This window comes from Rhineura floridana, chromosome 4 (assembly GCF_030035675.1).
Source record: "Rhineura floridana isolate rRhiFlo1 chromosome 4, rRhiFlo1.hap2, whole genome shotgun sequence".
Lineage (NCBI taxonomy): Eukaryota > Metazoa > Chordata > Lepidosauria > Squamata > Rhineuridae > Rhineura > Rhineura floridana.
In genome coordinates, this window is record NC_084483.1 from 186,887,102 (window position 1) to 186,908,697 (window position 21,596).

Genomic DNA, 21,596 nt, shown 5'->3' on the forward strand with positions numbered 1-21,596 from the left:
AACTCCCATCAACCTCAGCCAGCATGGCCACTGGATTGGGCTGATGGGAGCTATAGTTCAAAAAAGTAACTTTTCCAAGCTCTGCTGGGAGCAAACATGGATTTATGAAGAACAAATCCTGTCAGGCTAATCTTATCTCGTTTTTTGATCGGGTAACCTCCCTTATAGACTGTGGGAATGCTGTGGACATAATATATCTCGACTTCAGCAAAGCTTTTGACAAAGTGCCCCATGATATTCTTATCAGCAAGCTAGCTAAATGTGGGCTGGATGGAACAACTATCAGGTGGATCCACAGTTGGCTCCAGAATCGTACTCAAAGAATGCTTATCAATGGTCCTTTCTCAAACTGGGTGGAAGTAATGAGTGGGGTACCACAGGGCTCAGTCCTGGGCCCAGTGCTCTTCAACATTTGTATTAACGACTTGGATGAGGAGGTAGAGCATGCTTATCAAATTTGCAGATGATACAAAATTGGGGGCACAGCTAATACCATGGAAGACAGAAAGAAAATTCAAAGGGACCTTGATAGGCTGGAGCATTGGGATGAAAGCAACAGAATGAAATTCAACAGGGATAAATGCAAAGTTCTACACTTAGGAAAAAGAAACCAAATGCACAGTTATAAGATGGGGGATACTTGGCTCAGCAATATGACATGTGAGAAGGATCTTGGAACTGTCGTTGATCACAAGCTGAATATGAGCCTACAGTGTGATGTGGCTGCAAAAAAGGCAAATGCTATATCAGGCTGCATTAACAGAAGTATAGTTTCCAAATCGCATGAAGTATTAGTTCCCTTCTATTCAGCACTGGTTAGGCCTCATTTTGAGTACTGCGTCCAGTTCTGGTTTCCACACTTCAAGAAGGATGCAGACAAACTGGAACGGGTTCAGAGGAGGGCAACAAAGATGATCAGGGGACTGGAAACAAAGCCCTATGAAGAGAGACTGCAAGAACTGGGCATGTTTAGCCTGGAGAAGAGAAGACTGAGGGGAGATATGATAGCACTCTTCAAGTACATGAAAGGAGGGCCGGGATCTCTTCGATTGTCCCAGAGTGCAGAACACGGAATAATGGGCTCAAGTTGCACGGAATAATGGGCTCAGATTTCGACTGGACATCAGGAAAAACTTCCTAACTGCTAGAGCCATACGACAACGGAACCAATGACCTAGAGAGGTAGTGGGCTCTCCAACACTGGAGGCGTTCAAGAGGCAGCTGGACAGCCATCTGTCGGGAATGCTTTGATTTGGATTCCTGCATTGAGCAGGGGGTTGGACTCGATGGTCTTATAGGCCCCTTCCAACTCTACTATTCTATGGTTCTATGATGGGGAAGACCTACTGAGACCCTTCCTGAAGAGCCACTCCACCTTGCATAAGGGAGCTTCCTATGTTCCTAATACATGTATGTGCGTTCTTAAATACAGGCAGGTGAATAGCAGCTTTGGAGCAAGGTGGACTATTGTCGCTGGCAGGGACAGTGAAACCCCCAGTCTGACTGTGTCACACTTATTTTGGCTTTTAATATTGTGATGTAGACAAACCGTGAATTTGAGTGTCCTCTCACCCATCTCCTTTTTGTGTGTCATTCTTAGACTGTGTGAACTGTTTTGCGTACAGTGTGCTTGGCATAATTTTAAAGCCCCTTTTTCATGAATTAATATTAAAGCAGTGTTGCTTTTTCCTTGTTTCACCTCTCTGCAGGGTTTGCATCAGCCAGCTCCGAATTCAGAAGAAGCTAACGTGGCTGCATTTTGCCATTGGTGGAGAAAAAGTCTGTGGTGGCACAGGGTCAAGGAAGCTTTGAATTCAGACAGAGATGAGTTTGGACTTCGCAAAACAGGATCATGTAGTGCACCCACCTTCACGTCTGTGACCCAAGAGCGATAATCTCATTAGTTGTAACGACTCCATTGTTAATTAATAAAAGACTGTAGCTGAAGGGCGATGATGGTAATGATAGTTTAAAGGCAAAGACCAGAGGGTCAAATCACTCCAAAATGCTTGGTTGCTGTTTAAGAACACAATGTTGAAAGCTCAACTGGAGTGTATACCACAGATCAGGAAAGGTACTACCAGGGCCCAGAGGATGCCGTGTGGTTAGCAAGCAGAGTCAAAAATGCTATTAAAAGCAAGAAGGCTTCCTTCAAAAATGGAAGTTTTGTCCAAATGAGAATAAAACGTAACACAAACTTGGCAAAAGAAATGCAAGAAGACAGTAAGTGTTGCTGCTGGGTGTCACCATCTTCTCTTTCCCTTGGGTCCCCCATCTCTACCTCTCCTTGTTCATAGTCTTCCCTGCCACTTTTGCTTAAATAGCATCTATTGGTTTGTTGCTCAGATCTGTATGTTTACTGTTTCTGCTTTGAGGCCTTTTAAGCACAGCAGTTTCTGACACTTTCTTTAGCACAGCCTTCCTCAACCTGATGCCCTTCAATGGTCTTGGACTACAACTCCCATCATCCCTGACCACTGGCCATGCTGGCTGGGGAAGACTGCTTTGGGCTAAGGTATTATGGTTGCTAGGGATGCAAGTACGTTTGAGGTTGGAGTAACAGCTATTGATGCCTTCCTAAAGCAGTGCTGTTGTCCAGTGTAGTTCATTCCTGATGGAAAAGGCCTTATGTCCTCCATGTCTGCACCTTCCACATCCTCCATTGCTGGAGTCTCTGGCCATTCCAAGCCACAGGTGGTGGGGAGGGGTAGAGCATTTTTAAGTGATGTTGTGGTAAGTTGTTGGCCATTATGAATGACTACTAGTCTAAAAGGGAATCCCCATTGATATTTTATACCAGCCTTTTGTAGCACCGCTGTGATGGGGTGGAACTCTTTTCGTCGTTTTAACATCTCAGGGCAAAGATCATGTAAAGTCAGTACAGTCTGTGCATTATTCATTTTAATTCATTTTCTGCACTCTTCCTTTTTAGTATATCATGCGAAACATATGATAATATCCCTCGGAGGGGCTCCATCGTTAGGTTTTGCTGCCAATGCCCGATGCGCCCATTCTAAATCTGAAGCACGGAGTTCAAACTCTGGGACCGTGGTTGCGAGCCATGCTGCCACAAAAGTGGCCATGGATGCTGTGTGCTCTTCAGATCCTTCTTTAATACCATGAAAATGTACATTTGAGCGATGGGCCCAATCCTCCACTTCTTCAAGTTTTTAAAATCATTTTATTCTCATGTTTGAGTAGAAGAATCTCTTCCGCATTCACCAGTCCCAAATCCAAGGCATCTGATGCTGCGGTGGCTATATCTCTCAATCTGCTGCCAAAAGTCTCCATTTTATCTTTTAGACTTATGGCTCTGATCCTTCCCTGCAGGAATGGTGGACACATTAAGATAGTCCACCCCCAGAGACTAATGGAATCCACTGGATTCCTGAATGCCCTGGGGGAGTTCCCACTAGATAGAGCAGGTTACCCTGTTGAAGCCCTTGTCACGCTATGGAACAGCAATGTGTATCGGGCTCTTGACACGGTTGCCCCCGAGCGCCCTCTCTGGCATTGTGGAGCCCAATTTGCACCTTGGTACACCAGTGAGATAAGGGCAATGAAACAGGTTGGATGACAGCTAGAGCAAGTGGCAAAAGATATGCTATGAGGCTGATTGGGCAGGAGTAAAACATCATAACCATGCCTGTGTGGTGGTGAGGGTGTGAAGAAGGCCCACTTCTCTGCCTCCTCAAGTAGCCGTCCAGAGGAGCTTTTCCATATTGTCAGTGGTCTGTTGACATCAACTACAGGAAATGGAGTTTAAGACCCTTTGAAGGCCCACTGTGAATTGTTTGCAAGGCACTTTGAGGGTAAAGTTGCTCGCCTCTATAGCAGTCTTGATGCCCCATCCACATCTATTGTAGTCCCCAATGAGGTGTCCAGTGCAATGTCTGCTGCAACTTCTTGGGAATGGTTTCAGTTGATGCTGCCTGATGACATAGACAAGGTGCTTGTGATGTGGCCAGCAACGTGTCCTATCGACCCTTGCCCTTTTTGGCTTATTAAAGCTTCCCGAGAGTGGTTGACAGGATGGGTCCAGGGTGTGGTCAATGCATCATTGCGGGAGGGAGTAGTTCCAGCTACCCTGAAAGAGGCAGTGATCTGACTGTTCCTGAAAAAGCCCACCCTAGACCCACTGGTTTGCAACAATTATCGACCAGTCACAAATACCCCCTTCGTCGGGAAGGCGATTGAAAGGGTTGTGGCACAGCAATTGCAAGTACTCTTGAATGAAACAAATTATCTTGACCCATTCCAGTCTGGGTTCAGGCCTGGTTATGGGATTGAATCGGCCTTGGTCGCCCTGATGGATGACCTTTATCGGCAGAAGGACAGGGGAAGTGCAACCGTTACTCTTACTTGATCTCTCAATGGCTTTTGATACCATTGACCATGGTATCCTTCTGGGCTGACTTGGTAAGATGGGTATCGAGAGGCACTGTTTTACAGTGCTTCTGATCCTATCTCCAATATTGTTTTCAGAGATTAGCATTCGGTGATTGCCTTTTGGTCCCCTGGCAGTTGTGCTGTGGGGTGCCGCAGGGTACCATCATGTCCCCCGTGCTGTTTAAAGTCTATATGAAGCCCTTGGGGGCAGTCATCAGAGGATTTGGGGCAAGGTATCAGCAGTACTCTGACAATACACAGCTCTATTTCTCTGTAACATCTGAATCAGGAGAGGCTGTGCAAGCCTTGGACCGCTGCCTGGACTGAGTGGTGGGCTGGATGAGGACCAATAAACTCAGCTTGAATCCTAGCAAGACAGACGCTGTGGGCTGGTGGTTCTTGAGTTCAGGTAATTGGTCAGTGGCCTGCTTTGGGTGGGGTTGTACTCCCTCTGAAAGAGCAGGTTAGTAGTCTGAGGGTGCTCCTGGATCCATCTTTGTCGCTAGAGGCCCAGGTGACCTCAGTGGCTAGGAGTGCCTTTTACCAGCTTCAGCTGGTAAAACAGCTGTGGCCATTTTTAGACCGGGATAGCCTGACCACTGTTGTCCACACAATGGTAACCTCCGGACTAGATTACTGTAATGCGCTCTATGTGGGGCTGCCCTTGAGATTGGTCCAGAAGCTGCAGCTGGTGCAAAATGCGGTGGTGAGACTGCTTACTGGGGCAGGGTATCGCCAACATGTCACCCCGCTGCTGAAAGAATTGATCTGGCTGCCCATTTGCTACTGGGCTAAGTTCAAGGTTCTAGTTTTGGTGTACAAAGCCCTATACAGCTTGGGATCAGGATACCTGAAAGACCATCTTACAACTTATATACCCAGTCGATCACTGCACTCTGCAGCTGAGGGCCTCTATCAGGAGGTCCGTTCTGCACAACATAGGAAATGGACCTTTAGTGTGGCGGCACCTACCCATCTCTGTTCTTTTAGGCGCCTATTGAAGACCTTCCTCTTTGAACAAGCCTTTTAAGCAGAGACCTTATGCCAGTCTGCATCTGTGTTGGAATTGCTTTTTAATGTTTTTAAACCTTTTTGTTCTTAACTGTTTTTTAAAAAAAGTTGCTTTGAAAGCTTTAAAAAATGTTTTTAAAGAAGTTTTATTTTAATGTACTTTAAAGTCTGTTTTCATGATGTTTTAAAGGTTCTTAGTGTTTTTGTCTGCCGCCATGTGCTCCTGCTGGAATATAAATCAAATAATAAATATCTTCTAGGGTTTTACGTTTGCTTCCCAGCAACATTCCATTTCTTCATTTAAGTATCTAAATTGTGTGGCTAGTTCATCGCAAAAATTAGGAAGTGCGGTCCCGGGTTCCTTGGTCGCAGCACATGAGGTTTTTGCTTGACCAGGCATCATATTGTCAGCCACTGGTTTCTTTGTTGCTATTGGACAATCTCTAAGGGCCAAAAATGGCCCATTAAACCCCCTTCTTTAGCTTTAGAAATGGTCAATAGCATACCCCGGGGGCCCTGACTTATAAGGAGAAGCAAGATTTTCAAGATTACCATGTTTAATTTGGGAATATTATCTGGAGGAGAGTGGAGCTGGGAAACTAGGCAGCCATCTTGTAGCCCTGCTGGCCACGCCCCGCCTTCCTAATGGAACAGGCATGTATTATGTGTGGCTTTTCAAGATGAAACAAGGCAGATTTTCCAAACACGGTATAACTTGTCCTCCTCTCAACTTTCAGACAGCACCTTTCCCAGTATGCCAGGTCCAAGAGGTAGATGAACAAACTAAGCCATAGGAACGAGGGAAATTGTGGTAAGAGTCTGAAATAAGAAATGGATAAAAACACAGAGCTACCAATTGATAGGGGACATAAGAATTGTATCTAGAAGAAAGGACCCATATTAAGGTTTTACTAGATGGTAGCTAAGGCAAAGTGGCACCATGGTTCTTCAGATACAAAGCAATCCAGACTACTTTCCATGACTCTTAGCCCACATGCAATTCCACTAAAAGCACGGAAAAGCTGGCATCACAGCATAGCTGCACATGGAAAAGGCCCATCTGTACTTAATGTATTGAATAGTGGAGGAAATCCGTGCTGATGCCCACTTTTTAAAATCTGTTTAGTTGTACCGTCCGGCAAAGGAGAAGGGGAGTGCATACCTTAGGAGGCTGCCTTACACCAGATCAAACTATTTGTCCACCTAGCTTCATTTTATTTACTCTCACTAGCAAAGCTTCTCTGAATCTCAGGCAGAGATCTTTCCCGTCCCCTGCTACCGAGATCCTGTGACGGAAAATGCCAGGAGTTGAACTTGGGAATTTCTGCATGCACCAATGCCACCATGGTCCCCCCTTTCAAACGAATAAAAGAAATATTTCTGAACATGAGAGGGCATTAATGCATTAGGAGGGAAGGAATTCTTATGGGCAAGAAATAATGTGAATCTTTTGCAGAGTGAATTGAACACACAGGAAAGTCCAAACCAATCAAGTACAGAATAGCCAGACCACAATATGAGAAGCTGTCTTTTCTTGCAACAATCACCATGTGGCTGAAGTAGGGGATCATGGAGAAAGAGAGAAGGCTCAAGTTCAATTTCTTTGCCTGTTCCATAGCAGCTGAGATTGGATGAACACACTCCCCTGCTCCTTTTATTGGAAAATACAATTATTAAAGGAGACAAATGATATCAGCTACTCTGGCCAGGGGGAACAACTGGATTCTCCTCCCTTCGTCCTGTCTGTTTTGCTAAGAAGGGCAAAAGAGCCTACTCACATTTCCTCTAGCATTATTTATTTGATTTATATCCTGCCCTTTCTCCCAGTAGGAGCCCAGGGTGGCAAACAAGAACACTAAAAACAATTTAAAACATCATAAAAACAAACTTCAAAATATATTAAAACACACCATTAAAAACATATTAAAACAAAACATCTTTAAAAATATTTTTAAAAAGCTTTAAAACTTTTTTAAAGGGTTAAAATATATTAAAAAGCAATTCCAACACAGATGCAGACTGGGATAAGATCTCTACTTGAAAGGCTTGTTGAAAGAGGAAGGTCTTCAGCAGGTGCCGAAAAGATAACAGAGATGGTGTCTAATATTCACCTGCCCCTTCCCTGGCTTGAGCATGGGTATTTGCATGACAATTACAAGTTACCCATAAATAAGGAGGTGGCAGACAGCAAAGGTGAGAGCCACACACAAACAATCTACAACAAATTCCAAGCTACGGTATAGTGCTGCTGGGGAAAGCGGGTTAAATTATCTTTAAATTCTCCATGGATAAGTCAAGAGAGACAAACAAGAAGTGTTATCAACATCACTTGTTCTGGCTAGAAGCAGGCTGTGACTCTGACATTGTTCATGCTCCAACCATCAGAGAAGAATTTATGCTCTCCCAAGGGTCTAAATTCAATGCAGGAATTTATTTGTCTCCAAGATCGTATTTGTTCACATCCTTAGCTCCTGCCTATGCACAAGGCTGCAAATCTGCCCTTGCCTTTCATCTGAACACAAAAGTGTTTCATATGGTAAGGACTACAGAATCTGGGGACTATAGAATCTGGTCCCCAAGAGCAAAATGCTTATCACTTCTCTTTCAGATAGCTTCAGCTTCACTACCATTCACAAAAAAAGTCAATGGAGGACAGTCGACAGAGTGCCAGAATAAGGAGACATGGGTTCAAACCCCTTCTTGGCTATGAAACTCGCTCTCTTTCAGCCTAATGTACCACACTGGGTTGTTGAATGAGAATAAAGTGGGAAGGAAGAAATGACCAGGTGGACCAACAACTGTTTGGGAGAAAAAGTGGTAGGTAAATACAGTCTGCAATGCAGATTTTCCAGCATTATAGCAATCTACTCTAGTCTGTGAAAAGTCAAGAGATTTTCACTTTTTTTAATTTGTTAAAAATGTCATAGACACATGAATATATGTTACTGTTGTTACATCAATACAAAAAAGCAATACAAATTAAGCAGTTGAATACAAAAATACGTTGAATACATGAACACCACAATGTGACAGCACTAATTGAGAATTGTGTATACATGAAAAAAGTAAATACATTTTTTTACACATACAACTTAGATATTTTCTACTTAAAACTCTAATGTTTTAGTTATGGCCTTTGCAATTTCTTCTATATACACCATAGAATAAAATACTTTAAAAATGTTTCAGTTCCTCAATATGCAATACAGTATCTTTTAGGCTATGAATATCAACTTCATGAATAAAAAAATGATGCCTTGTGTCAAATGTTCAGAAAAAATCAGTATTTTGTTATTTAGCAAGTTGGCCTTGATAGATCAGATAATTTTTATTTTAAATAGTGCCTCTCACAGTAATGTACATTATATTGCTTGAACCTATACAATCATACAAAAGTGGCAAACATTCTCTAAATGCTGATTTTGAAAAGACACATTACACATATACAAGTCTTCAAATTGAATCCTTAATGATTATTTACAATGAAAGTGCTTCTTTCAAATCTAACATGATATGTCTATTTTTTCTTTAAAAAAAACAGATCAATGATTAGTCTCCCTGAAATGGGAAAATTATATAGAAAATACCAACTTGGCAAACACTATAGCATACTGTGTTACTGCATGTGGTTCTGAAAATAGCAGCCAAATGTGTTTCTGGTTATAATTTAAAAATAAATAAAGCACAGAGGTAAATTAGTTACAAAACTGCCGAAACTTGAATTATTCACAATGGTAAAAAGTCTTCATAAACAAATAGCTAACAGAAAGGTGAAGCAGTTGGGTCAAAAGTCTTAAAAACATCTTTCAGTGATTTGTCATCTGATTCCCCATTTGGATCATTTTCTGATGTTTGACTGATCTGCCCAGGCTGCCTTATTTGCCTCTGATCGCTGTATTGTGGTCTGATTAACCCTGACAAAGCCTGGATGGGAAGATTGTGTACTGCTGGAGCAGCACTGGAGTGTTTAGCCTGAGATTTACTGACACTGCCCACTTTATCTGGATTGGCTTCTCCAAATGTTTCCATGCCTTTTTCTATGTGAAGGGATGTTTTTTGAGGCAACTGTTCTTCTGGAAGCGTACCTTCATTTTGGCCAGCACTTTTCAAAATACCCTTTTTCTGGTTCTCTCCATTCTCCCCTGAATTAACTGGAGAGGGGTCTGATGAAGTGTGATTTCTTGGATCGTACAAACTAATGCCACTTAATATTGAGCTAGGAGTGCCCAGTTTTGTGGTAGCAGATGATAGCTTAGGTGCATATGGAGGTAACACATCTGAATCAGACTGAAAGGTTGCAGCTTCTGAGGACTGTGTTGTACCAGTACTAGATTTGGCTAACCTGGGGTCAGTTTTTGGAGGCAAAAGATCCTTCACTATTCCATGATGAGAATCTGTACTGGACAGTCTATGGAGCCTGGGGTCAATTGTTTTTTGCAAGCGAGGGTCTCCCAATTTGTTTATACCAGGATGTGAATCTGTAGAGTGGTCCAAAGAGCCACTTCTGATTGCTAAATTTGTGTTATTTTTTGCTTTTGTGGCTAGTCTTGGGTCAGATGGTATTGCAGTTGGGATGGGATCACTTTTGATGTTCCGTAATTGGTTAAATCTCTGATCAGCTATAAGCGGAGGAAGGGGTAAATTGATTGAGGACACTGGGTCTGGTTTCGGCAAAGGTACCGGGAGTAAGTCTTCAGGAGCCCATACAATATGCTTAGCAAAGTTGGGTTTGCTCAGAACAATGTCCATTTTAATATGGCTAAACTGCCTAAGCTGAGATCTTGGATCCCGTAATGTTACTCCAGGCAGAGGTTCCAATGGTATTAGAAAAGCTCGTTCTCTCAGCTCTCGTTCTCCATCCTCCTCCTCCTCCTCTAATCCTTTTTGCATGATCTTGACACCAGGGTTTGTGCGATGCAAGTCTAGCTTTGCTGCGCTAGCAGATGAGCTTCCATGACTGCTTTCATTACCCTTTAAAATTCTCGGATCTCGTGCAAGTCTTGGGTCCAAGTTTCCTGAGTCTGACGGTTTTCTAACATTTGATCTTGAAGCTGATCTGAGCCTGGGATCAACAGCTTGGCTTCCTGGACCTCGCTCTTTAGCAAGTCTTGGGTCGGTAGGCAAAACACGCAGCTGTTGGTCTGCTGAGTGCTGCTGCTGCTTCCTTAATGTCTCACTTTGTTTCTTTAAGGTCTTTAATATTGATTTAACACTGCTTCCTTCATCCTCTTCACTACTGGAGTACCAGTTTACATTATCATCTAGAAAAAGACAAGACACCATACACATTTCAGTAGACATGTTTTTTTTCCTAACCAAAAATAAGCAAAACAGAATTTCTCAATAGTGCCTGGAAATTGGCAGATTATGTAAAAGAGAGTTATTCTAATTTCCTGTTAGGATGACAAATATGGTAGGAAGAAAGGAACAAAAAATATTTAACCATAACCCTGTTGCTGTCTCTTGGCTTGTATTAGCCAATATTCAACCCTAAATATGAATAGCAAATGCTATATAAGGAGGAAACATGAACTAACTCGTAACTGGCCAATCAACAGAACTGTATGTGTTTTAGCAGCTCACTAATTGAAAATGAGTCAAATATGTTGCTTCTTTAATGATAAGCAAGTGAAGAACTACATAAATATGCAAATATTTAGTGAAATGAACAGCAGTTAAAACATGGAAGCATTAACTGTTCCACCCCAATTTCTTCCTTTAAAAAAAAGTTCTTGCAGCTAGCAGAGAACAGGAAAAAGGATAAAAAGATGACAGGGATTATACCCATACCCAGCATGTTAGTTTTGATTTGAAAATACACCTTCTGTCCATCTCTTCCCGCAAACTGACCTTACTACAAGAAAGAACTTCCTTTCCATTCAACAGAGCAAAATTAAGGCAGGCTCTGGTTATTCACCTTTCAGAACTAGAGCTGAACTCAGTATTACATGACGCAGATGGGAATTAAAGTCTGGATATTGTGACAGAAAAATCTAGCTCAGGTATGTGCTACTGGGAGAGAGGAAAACCACTGCCTCCATCTATAAGAGCCTCAAGAGGAAAATGCCTGTCTGCCTGAACTCGTAATTCACCTCTCAGTACCACTGGAATTCTGAAAATCCCATTTTACAGAGCAAAAGTACTTGGTCTGCTGTGGATTGAAAGTATTCACATTCATGGGAAGAAGAAAATAAATACATATTGACAAAAGTGACATTCATCATTTTTATAACCACTATTTACATAATCAATTTTTTTCATTAACCACTGAAATTGTAACATGCATTTCATGAAGCAGTTGTATCAGTTTTGCAGAATACAGGCACAACCTCAAACAAATAAGTGCAGATGGACTACAATGTGGAAGCAACCTTGCCATTGCAAGTGGCTGTTGTTTTTTGTGTGGGGGGGAGGGGAGATGAGAGATTGCCTAATCTCCATAATGGAATCAGCCACAGAACCCCTTCCCTGGACCAATCTGGATTCTGCAAAAATGTGAGTGTCCTTTGTAAAAATTGAAAGGAAAAATTTTTTTAGTAGGAAGTAAACTTTCATAAACATTTGAAAAGGGCACACAAGCACATTAAAACATATTATTTTAAAAGTGCAAAATTTGACAATACCTTCTTCTCTACTCAGTGATCTTTGACGTTGATTGTTTATCTGTTCTCCATCATCTTGCTGTTTCTGACTAAGTCTTACAAAAAGAGCTTTCTGCATTGCAGGAAGAAAATCTGGTACATTAATAGCTGAATTGTGGCCTGCTGTGGTGGCACAGTCTGACTCATACTCATTGCCACTATTATATGAATCGGAAGACACATGGTGAGACTGTTGATCTGTAAATTCTCCTTGCCATGCACCATCTGCATTAACAGCATTACAAAGAATTAGTATTTATGTTCAACTTAAGTTAAAAAGAAGTTGCCAAGAGGTGTTAACTACCATTTGATCTCTCTACAAAAGCCAGTTTCCAACTTTCTGTCACGTGACCAAGAAACATACCCCAAGGTGGGGTTAAGTATGTGAAGGGATGCAGCTCTATAGATAAGAGGCGGCTTAATTCTCAGAGGCAGGGAGCAGGTTTAGATGCACCATAGTGGCTTCCCTGAATGAACCTTTTGCTTTTTCTCATGGTACCAAGCTGCACTGTCCTCTAGCAAGCATAATAAATAACCAAGCCTTCCTGTCAACTTTGAAGCTGCAAAGGTAGACAGGGGTGGCTCTGCCACTTCCCCAGCTCTAAAGCTGGGAGAAAGTTTTATTTTATTTATTTATTTAAAATATTTCTATCCTGCCCTTCTACCCTAAAATAGGGCACTCAGGGAGGCTTACAATAAAATTAAGCATGCACATAATAAAATTGTGCACAATAAAAATCGCAAAAACATTAAAATAAATTAAAATACATAAAATAATATATAAACATATACACACATACATATATAGGGAGTGGAACTGAAGGGACTACTGAGGTAAAAAGTAACATAGAAGGCATAAAATCAGTGTCAGACTTTACCTTCAGTCCCTCCCAAAGGCTCTCCAGAACAAGATCGTTTTCAGAAGTCTCCAGAGAACCATCAGGGAGGGAGCAGGGCAGGCTTCTTGGGGTAGGGTATTCCAAAGCTTGGGGCCACAGCTGAAAAGGCTCTCTCCTGTGTGCTTGTCAGTCTAACATCTTTCACTCCAGGCACGCAGAGGAGACCCATGGCAGATGATCTTAAATCCCGGGCAGGTACATATGGGCGCAAGTGGTCCCTCAGATACATTGGTCCAAGGCCATTTAGGGCTTTAAAGGTCAGAACCAACACTTTGAATTGGGCCAGGAAACAAACTGGGAGCCAGTGGAGTCAATAAAGCACAGGGGTGATATGTTCCCTGTGCCATGCTCCAGTTAACATTCTGGCTGCTGCATTTTGAACCAACTCTAATTTCTGAACCATTTTCAAAGGCAGCCTCACATAGAGTGCTTTACAGTAATCAAGCCTCGATGTCACCAATGCATGTGTCACTGTGGCAACTCAACTGCTTCCAAGAACGGACTCAGCTGGCAGACCAGTTTGAGTTGACCAAAAGCACTCCTGGCTACTGCAGCCACCTGATATTCAAGCAGCAGAGCAGGATCCAGGAGCACTCCCAGACTGCGGACCTGCTCCTTCAAGGGGAGTGCAACTCCATCCAGAATAGGTTGCAACCCTAACCCTGGTGCAGTTTTCCCCCTGACCAGCAACACTTCTGTCTTGTCTCAAGTTTCAGCTTAGCCCACATCCAGCCCTTCACAGCCTCCAGGCACCAGTTTAGGATGACCACTCCCTCCCTGCAATCAGCTGGTAGAGGAGTTTGGAGGGGGTATCACATGGGAGCTGCGTGGTCGACTCAAAGAGCTATGGCCACATCAGCAACCCCTGCCCCCAATGGCCTTACCTGCTCTGGAGCAGGAAAGGTTGTGGGTGAGAAGAGGATTGGCCACTGGTTCCTAAAGGTGCTCAGGATGTCTTTAAGTAACAGCACCAAAGCCAGACTGTTCCCCTTCCCACTTGCCTTCCCTATATGAAGCAGTGGCATCCAAGACACCACATGTCCCTCCTGGAAAGGCTGAAGAGTGTGTTCATTTTAGATGCTGTTGCTTGATGGCACCCCAAAGCACTTAGGACACGCCCAAGTGAAGATTGCCAGGTGAGGGGCTCAAGACTACTGTAGACCCCTGCAGGTAAGTGAACAGTTGCTTATGGGAAAACATTAAGTGAAATTCTGGGAGTTGAGGGAGGGAGTACTGTTACTTGTTCTTCACATCTGATCCAGGGTTTCCTGGGCCCCACTAATAATAATTTCAGAGGAAGGGGCAAATGTCAATGTGTGCAGAGACATACTGAACTTTTAGGACTCCATGCAATAGATATGTCCTCTCTCCACAAACACACATCCCATCGTAATGATGAGTATTTTGTTAATGCTTTTATAAATCTTGAGTAACAGGGTAAAGACTAGGTGATTCCCAGGTATTATATATATCAAGTTCTCATGACAGATGCAACTGCTTAGTTCACATTTCTAAATAACGATATAACATTTAAATATGACAACTTACCACCAGTGTTACTGGTTGTCTGAAAGCTATGTACAGCCTGATGTGAATAGTAATTATCATAGAAACTGGCAGGATTCTGAAGAGCCTCATAACAAGTATTTGGAAGCCGTTCACCAGGAATTTGCTGATACGGTGGACCAGGTGAGCAGTGATTGTCTCTGGGCATGTTTACCATATGTTCTTGAGCAACTGCACAGCCATATGAACCAGGTGGTGTTAAAGGCGGCCCACCCTGCTGTCCATGCATCAGTCCACCAGCTTGGCCCTGTGGTCCTAAGTAACCTGGAGGAACTGGCTGCAAAGGTGGACTCTGTGGACCTGTGCAGGGATGTCCAGGAGAACCTGGGAGCCCTGCTGGTCCATTATGTCCTGGGCTTGATTCTGCATTGTACATATGTGGATCATTTCCTTCAAACTCTGGTCCTGGTGGTGATGTACTATTATAGAATGCTGGTGGACTGTAAGACAGAAAATTAGGTCAAAAACATTTTTGTACAAATATAAGCAGATTGCGAACTATAGGCAGCATTGTGGTCAAGAGTTTAAAAAGGGCTGCATGCACTATTCTCTCAAAAATATTTTGCTTTCTCTTAGAGAGGAACACTACCACTCTGTGCATTTTTTTAAACCATACCATAACATAAATGAACTTTAATTATTTTGGCCTCCACCTATTAACAGTAAAGGAATTGGCTATGTTGCAATTACATTAAAAGGACCATGAATGAAGCCTTCAAATATTTCAGAGCCCAATAAAAAGATGAAAATCAACTGTTCTTCTTACAAGGTGAGATGAATAGATAACAATTGTAAAAAGGTGTATGTGTGAAATATTAGGAAGAACTCTAGCAGTAAATTCTAACAAGGGGTGTTGGAGATGTTCCTTGATTACAGTTATTTAAAATGGGACTGACTGAACCAATTGCCTATGCCATTTTTCAAAAAGGATTTCAAAAATATGCGTTGGATTTTAAATACGAGGTCAAATTTTAGGTCCAAAGAGGCAGGCAATAGTTACATGAACTTTTCACTAATGTTTCATTTTAATGAGCCATATTAGATCTAAATAAGGTTATAAACACATTTTAGCTCCTAAAAAATTAATGGTGCCTCCTATTGGCATGAGGTTATCTGCTACTCCAGTTGAGTGTGGCAAACTGCACCTGCCATCACTATGATGTATTCTAGGGTCAATTGTGCTTGCAGTTCTCCCTTTCTCTTCTAGCCTTAAAAAGGACCTCTCAGGTCTGGGCAGAGAGCACAGTGTTGTGCTACTGTAGAACAATTCAGTGTTCTGTTCTGGTGGCATGTGTCCCACTTCTGGTTCAGCAACAGTTTCCCACTTACTGAAATGTGGTGCTGTACTTTGGCAATGGAGGGGAAAGGAAAAACTGGGCTGAGAAAAGAAGAACAGCACTTAGATGGGCAAGTGGAGCAGGGGATGGGTGACCAATACTGAACAGATATATTGTAAGCTTGCTATAATGCCACCAATGTTCTGAACTTCTTTATTGTGTCATTAAAACACTGTGCAATTTTTATAGTTGCAATACCTACGTTTTTCCAATCTTGTGTGCTAAATCCACAGTAGGTTTCACAACTATCTCAAAGAGAGATGGAATTTTCTTGAATTCACCAGAGGGATCCTGGAAGTTTTCTTCATCTTCCTCAGTAAATGAGTATGGTTCTGGTGGGGTTGGCAAAAGTCCAACTCCTGGAGGTGGCTTAGGAAGAGGAACTATGCCACGCTTCCTAAGTTCCTCCACTTCTTTTTCATCATCATTCTGTGGCTCCTCTTCTGTATTCAATACCTAAAATACACACAAATTACACCCAGTTAAAAATGTTTCTGTTGTGCAATATTTTGATGGCTTTTATACACTCAATTATTGGGATTATATCTTGTCTAATCCTGAAGGCTCAGGGTAGGTTAAAAACCTTCAAAATAGAAAAGTCATAAACATCCAGATAAACATAAAAAAAGATTAAAATAACTCATATAGTATACCTCAATCTCAAACACGTTTTGAAGAGCAACATGGAATCACTTTTCAAAACCCACCTAGCCTAGCCTACAAAGCCTAAAATCCCTCCTAGCCGACAAAGACCTAACCACGTTTTCAGCACACTATATCCTAAACTTTTAGATCAATCCAATCTCATTCCAAACTTGTGGCTTCACACTTGCTCACTGCTATCAATGTTCAATTCTTTGGCAGACTAAGCTGTTAAACTGGTGGTGGCAATGGTATTTCCTTCAACAGGAAACAACTATTTCAACTAGTTTCATATATGGGAACGAAAGGAAAGATAGACCATGGCTAGGAAATGAAATGCTGATTTCAGGGAGAATCTTTTCTAACATTGAAAATAGGGTACAAGCCCATCCCAAAACCTTTTGGGTCCTACAGTTGTATGGTTAGTGTGCACTGATGTGCATCTTCCAATTTCAGTAAGACTACATCAGAAGAAGCAGTTAGGATATTCAGATACATGAAGAAGAAATCAGAAAGAAAAAGGTGATGACTGAAAGAAACAGGCCTAAATCAAATGTAACATTTTTATTTCCATGGCTAATTGTTCAAACCAAGCATACTTTTCCTCTTTGAAATCTACCTCTGAAAAAAGTTCTACCAGTTTTGCAGTAGAAACTGACTGTGCATGGTGCTGACTTGTCTATTATCCATGATGTCACCAAGAAACATCCCCTGAAATTCCTGGAGCTTTGCAATTTAATTTTTTATGGGGGGGTCAAAACAAATGGATAATATATGTGTACATGGTGCTATAAAAAACCCCAAACAAACTGATAGCCTAGGTGAAAAAAGATAGAGGAGCAAGACCAGTTCCTGAGTTAGCATTCAGTTTGATTGCATGCATACCTGTGATGTCATGGTTTGCAAAGCAAGGAAGCTAGGCTCACTCTGTGGCTGAAGACCCTGCTGTGAGCTCTCTTTTTATATGATGTTAGTCTTAATCATGAGATGCTGGTAAAACCTATGAAGCATTATTTGCAAGATGGAAGAACGTAGGACAGAAAAAACAGGGTTCATGGCACAAAAGATGCCTACAATCTGTTGCAGCGTACCTCTGCATATTCCAGACAAAATATATGAAGGACATATGAAGGAGGGTATGGATGAAGGGGAACTGTTTTTACACAAGTCCACTAGGATCAGATCCCATCTTCATATGGCACAGGTGGAAGAGTCCACAGAATGCCTTTTGGCTACCATCAAGACTTGGTTCTCATGCACTGGACTTGTAGAGGTTAAGACCTCCCACAACTTCATCAAAGACAACTTTAAGGGCTTAGGCTTAAGTATACAGCACACCTTTCTATACCAAAATATATTAGGTTGACAGATGGCACCCTAGCTTTGTAGTGATTAGTTCTATAGCAAATGCCAAATGAGTCCTATTTTTACACAGTATGTCACGTGCAACTGAAATCTCAAATAACTTGCATAGGCTCCTTGGGAAATCCATTTAACACTGGGTTACCACTGGCTTTTCTGAGTTTTGTAAAGTAGCTTTTTGAAATAACAGCTTCAGATTAAGGTATGAGATAATGTATTATGTTGTTGTTACTCACCTTATCAAGCAGTTCTTTTGACTCTTTAGTTAGAGGATCATGAGAAAACTTGCACTTGTCACCGTGATAGCACTTAGCTCCTGTATGATAGAACTTGCAAGGAAATTCATGTGAGCCAGTATTAAGGATTCTAACAAGTATAACACTTTGGGGAATGGGCTCAATAGGGTCTCTAGAGAGATCCCCTCCTGACTGTTTATGGGACAGGATGGGTCATGCCTGGCTAATCTTCTGAATACATATTTTCTCCTTTCTATAAATTTACTCACCTGCTCACCAGCAGCAAACATCTCTTTCCCATTTGATAAAAGGAAGAGAAACCACATCTTCTTTTCTCTCCTGTCTTCCATGTGGGTAAAGAGATATAACCTCTCTCCTGAAGACTTAGGCTTTTTTAAAAACCTCTGTCAGTACCTCACTGCTGCTTCCTGCAACTCAAGAGGAAAAGAGAACCGACTCCCTTCTTTCTTACCCATTATCTGTTAAGGAAAGAAGGGGCAGTCTCCCTTCCCATTAGAACACCTCTTCTTTCTCGCTAACACTCTCCCGCCCAATATAGGAAAGGACAAATAGATCCTCTCCTGTCCAGTATGGCTTTTGAACTTACCAAAAGACTCAGAAAAGGAAAGAGATGGTGGCGACCACAAATAATAGGTTTTGCTTGCAAGCCAAGACAAAATTTTGGACTCCTGTTGTTTACTTATAAGCATAGCATTTTTTATGTTTGAACAAAAAAGTATCAACAATATATTATCTCAAGTATAATACTTCCCACAAACTATCCCCATCTATCACTGCAAATACCAGTTTACATTATACACAAAGTTATAATTTTAGAACAAATGGGATTTTTAAAACAAAATAGCTTTAATTAGGATATTTTGAACGCTTTTGTCAAAGGATATTATGCATGTAAATGCAGTTCTCTCCTTTGGAACAATAACCCTGTATATAAAATTTGCAGATTTCCTTCTTTTTCTCTATTTCTGCATCATGATCAAATTTACACTGGTCTCCCTGGGTACATAAAGAGAGAGGTTATTAGCTCTAAATGTGGAATTCTTGTATTTCAAGTTGAATTTACAATGATAATATGATAAACCTTGCCAAACATAATTCTTTGCTTTTCAGCTATTTTTTCTACCAGTGGGATGGCTGGAGAAAGTTGTTTGTAAGGCAAAAAAGTCATTAAAAGCACAAAAGATAACATGAAACTATACCTACTCTGACATAAAACAGATTGCTGCGGTTCAGAATTTTATTTAAGCCATTTCTATGCCATTTTTCAGGATCATAGCTCCTCCCAAAGCAGCTTACAGTAGAAAACTAAAGCAGTAAAATACAAACAACATAGCTACCTATAAAATCAATACAATTATTTAACTCATTAAATAAAAAAATGAACAAGCAGCGATAAAAACACCACATAAACCACTATAGGCAGACCCCTTATTCCCAATCTTTAGAGCTTCTCTAAAAGGAATCAAAGCGGAAGCTGAATGAAATTCTCAGGGAAGTGAGTTCCATAAACAGGGGACACCACTGAAAAAGCCCTATCACACATACATGCTAAAATGTATTGATGGTTTTTGTATTTTCTCATACACCTGACAGAATTGCTTAAGCTGCTCTGTTCACAGGGACGCAACACCACACAAAATTTTACATAACTTACTAGAAGACTGATGTTTACACTATCAAAAAACTTTTTTTAAAAAAAGGAAGCAATAGCTTCCATTTATACATTGCACACTGTCAACATTAAATATAGAAGTCTGAACAAGAAATATCATGCCCCAACAAAATAGAGCCACAATTTAAGCTTAAGATATCTTAAGTAAAAGATATCTCATACTTTATAAAAAAAAATTGGGGGGGGGGGAAGAACTTCTCAAGAAGTCTGATAAATGCTATGTTGCTACTGAGCAAGCTGGAACAAAATTCATACATCATCCAGCCCTTCTAGAAAGAGTGTATAATTGTATATTCACCTTAATGCATCGTGCCTCTAGGAAATATTTACAAATTTGCTTTCCTTTGTGTTCCACAGTATGCTGGTTTATGAATGCCTGACTCATAGTTGGCCATTTCTTCACTGGCTTTATTTCCTGGGAGAAAAAACTGTTTTAATGAGTTGTTTCCTCAAGTGTCACTCAAAATCAATACAATTAGAGTACTCAGATGATAAGCAACAATGATTTAGTTGAGCTTCTCAAAACACCTAAGGTCAAACACATATGGGCACTGACATTCTAGGTATAGCATAGTTGGGCATAGTGTTGGTCTCAGATGTACAGAAGCTTCCTGTGTCTTTATGTTATTATGAAGAAGCAAAGCTATGAAGAATGTTGTCATTCGTCTTTTGCGATAGAAGATGGGAATGACAGACAATTCAGCCACCTATTCCCCAAGTTGACACTAGCTATTTGTATCATTTTAATTTTGCAAATACTGCTACTGCTGTTGACTACCAGTATTTATTTTGGTCATGTTGCTTTTTCAAATTACAAAACTGAACTACCCCTTGCTCTAGCTTAGCATCATCAAAAGTTTATTTCATAATGCATGTACCATTACGCTACAATAAAGCCATATAAAGTAATCATACTGAAGGGCTCCTTATTCTAAATTAAATAGTATCTTGTTTTCACACGGAAATACTTTTTCCAGTGACTTAAATAAAAAATCCCAAGTTTTCACATAACTTGACCCACTTCCATTCCATTTACCTCTTCCGGACCTTTATTTATCCCTCTTCCCCTTCCACGGTCTTTACGTTTCAATTTCTTTTGCATGCCACGCCCTCGGCCAATACCGTAACTATTGCTTGTTTGTGCAGCACCTAAAACAAAAACAACCAACACCACATGTTTCTTTCTAACCCAGTCTTAAGTGCTGGTTCTCTCACTTTTGACTCCAGCTCTATCCATTATTGGATTGCAGCCCCCAACACACTTGCACTCAGGGCACATGGTTCTCAACAGAAGAAAAGACTCCCCTCTCTAGCCTTTTACGTTCTCACATGTTTATGATTTTCCTTTGTACACAGTAGCAAACTGCAGGCTCGCTGGCACACTGCTCATTTGTGATAAGCCATGGCATATTTGAGAATAGATCATGGCTTACTGTGCAAATTGGACCACTGCAGCAGGATTATACTCAGACACTCAGGGTTGTATTCAACACAGCACTAAAGCGAATGTTCGTCAGTGCAAAGATTTCTACTTATGCAATGGAACATTCTCCCGCTCTCCTCCCCCCATGCACTCCCTAAAATCTGTTCTGGAGTTTCTGGGGACAGCACACCACACGCAGGGGGAAAGAAAGAGGGAAGTGACATTACACAAGTGGAAGGTGTTCCACTTACACTATTATTTAGCTGAATACTGTCCAATTCCCATAACCATGTTCTCATCATTGGTTAATCTGATAGCACCAAAGCACTGAAAATGTTAGTAAATTTAGTATTGAAAACATCAATATAACGTTATCTCTAGTAGCAGTAGCAAACCC

The 21,596-nt window shown here is 41.3% G+C and overlaps 1 protein-coding gene across 1 annotated transcript in view; it reads right to left on the reverse strand.

The window, feature by feature from the left end:
• Positions 1–7,418: 7,418 nt before the first annotated feature.
• The window catches only part of ZC3H6 (zinc finger CCCH-type containing 6), a 31,258-nt gene continuing 17,080 nt past the window's right edge, over positions 7,419–21,596 (reverse strand). The window contains exons 5-12 of the mRNA XM_061625524.1: positions 20,813–20,925; positions 20,075–20,191; positions 18,987–19,100; positions 18,084–18,191; positions 16,046–16,299; positions 14,489–14,946; positions 12,024–12,266; positions 7,419–10,661 (exon numbers count right to left, since the gene is read on the reverse strand). Of these exons, the coding sequence (XP_061481508.1) occupies positions 9,160–10,661; positions 12,024–12,266; positions 14,489–14,946; positions 16,046–16,299; positions 18,084–18,191; positions 18,987–19,100; positions 20,075–20,191; positions 20,813–20,925 (2,909 nt within the window). The 3' untranslated portion in view covers positions 7,419–9,159. The remainder of the gene's footprint in view (positions 10,662–12,023; positions 12,267–14,488; positions 14,947–16,045; positions 16,300–18,083; positions 18,192–18,986; positions 19,101–20,074; positions 20,192–20,812; positions 20,926–21,596) is intronic.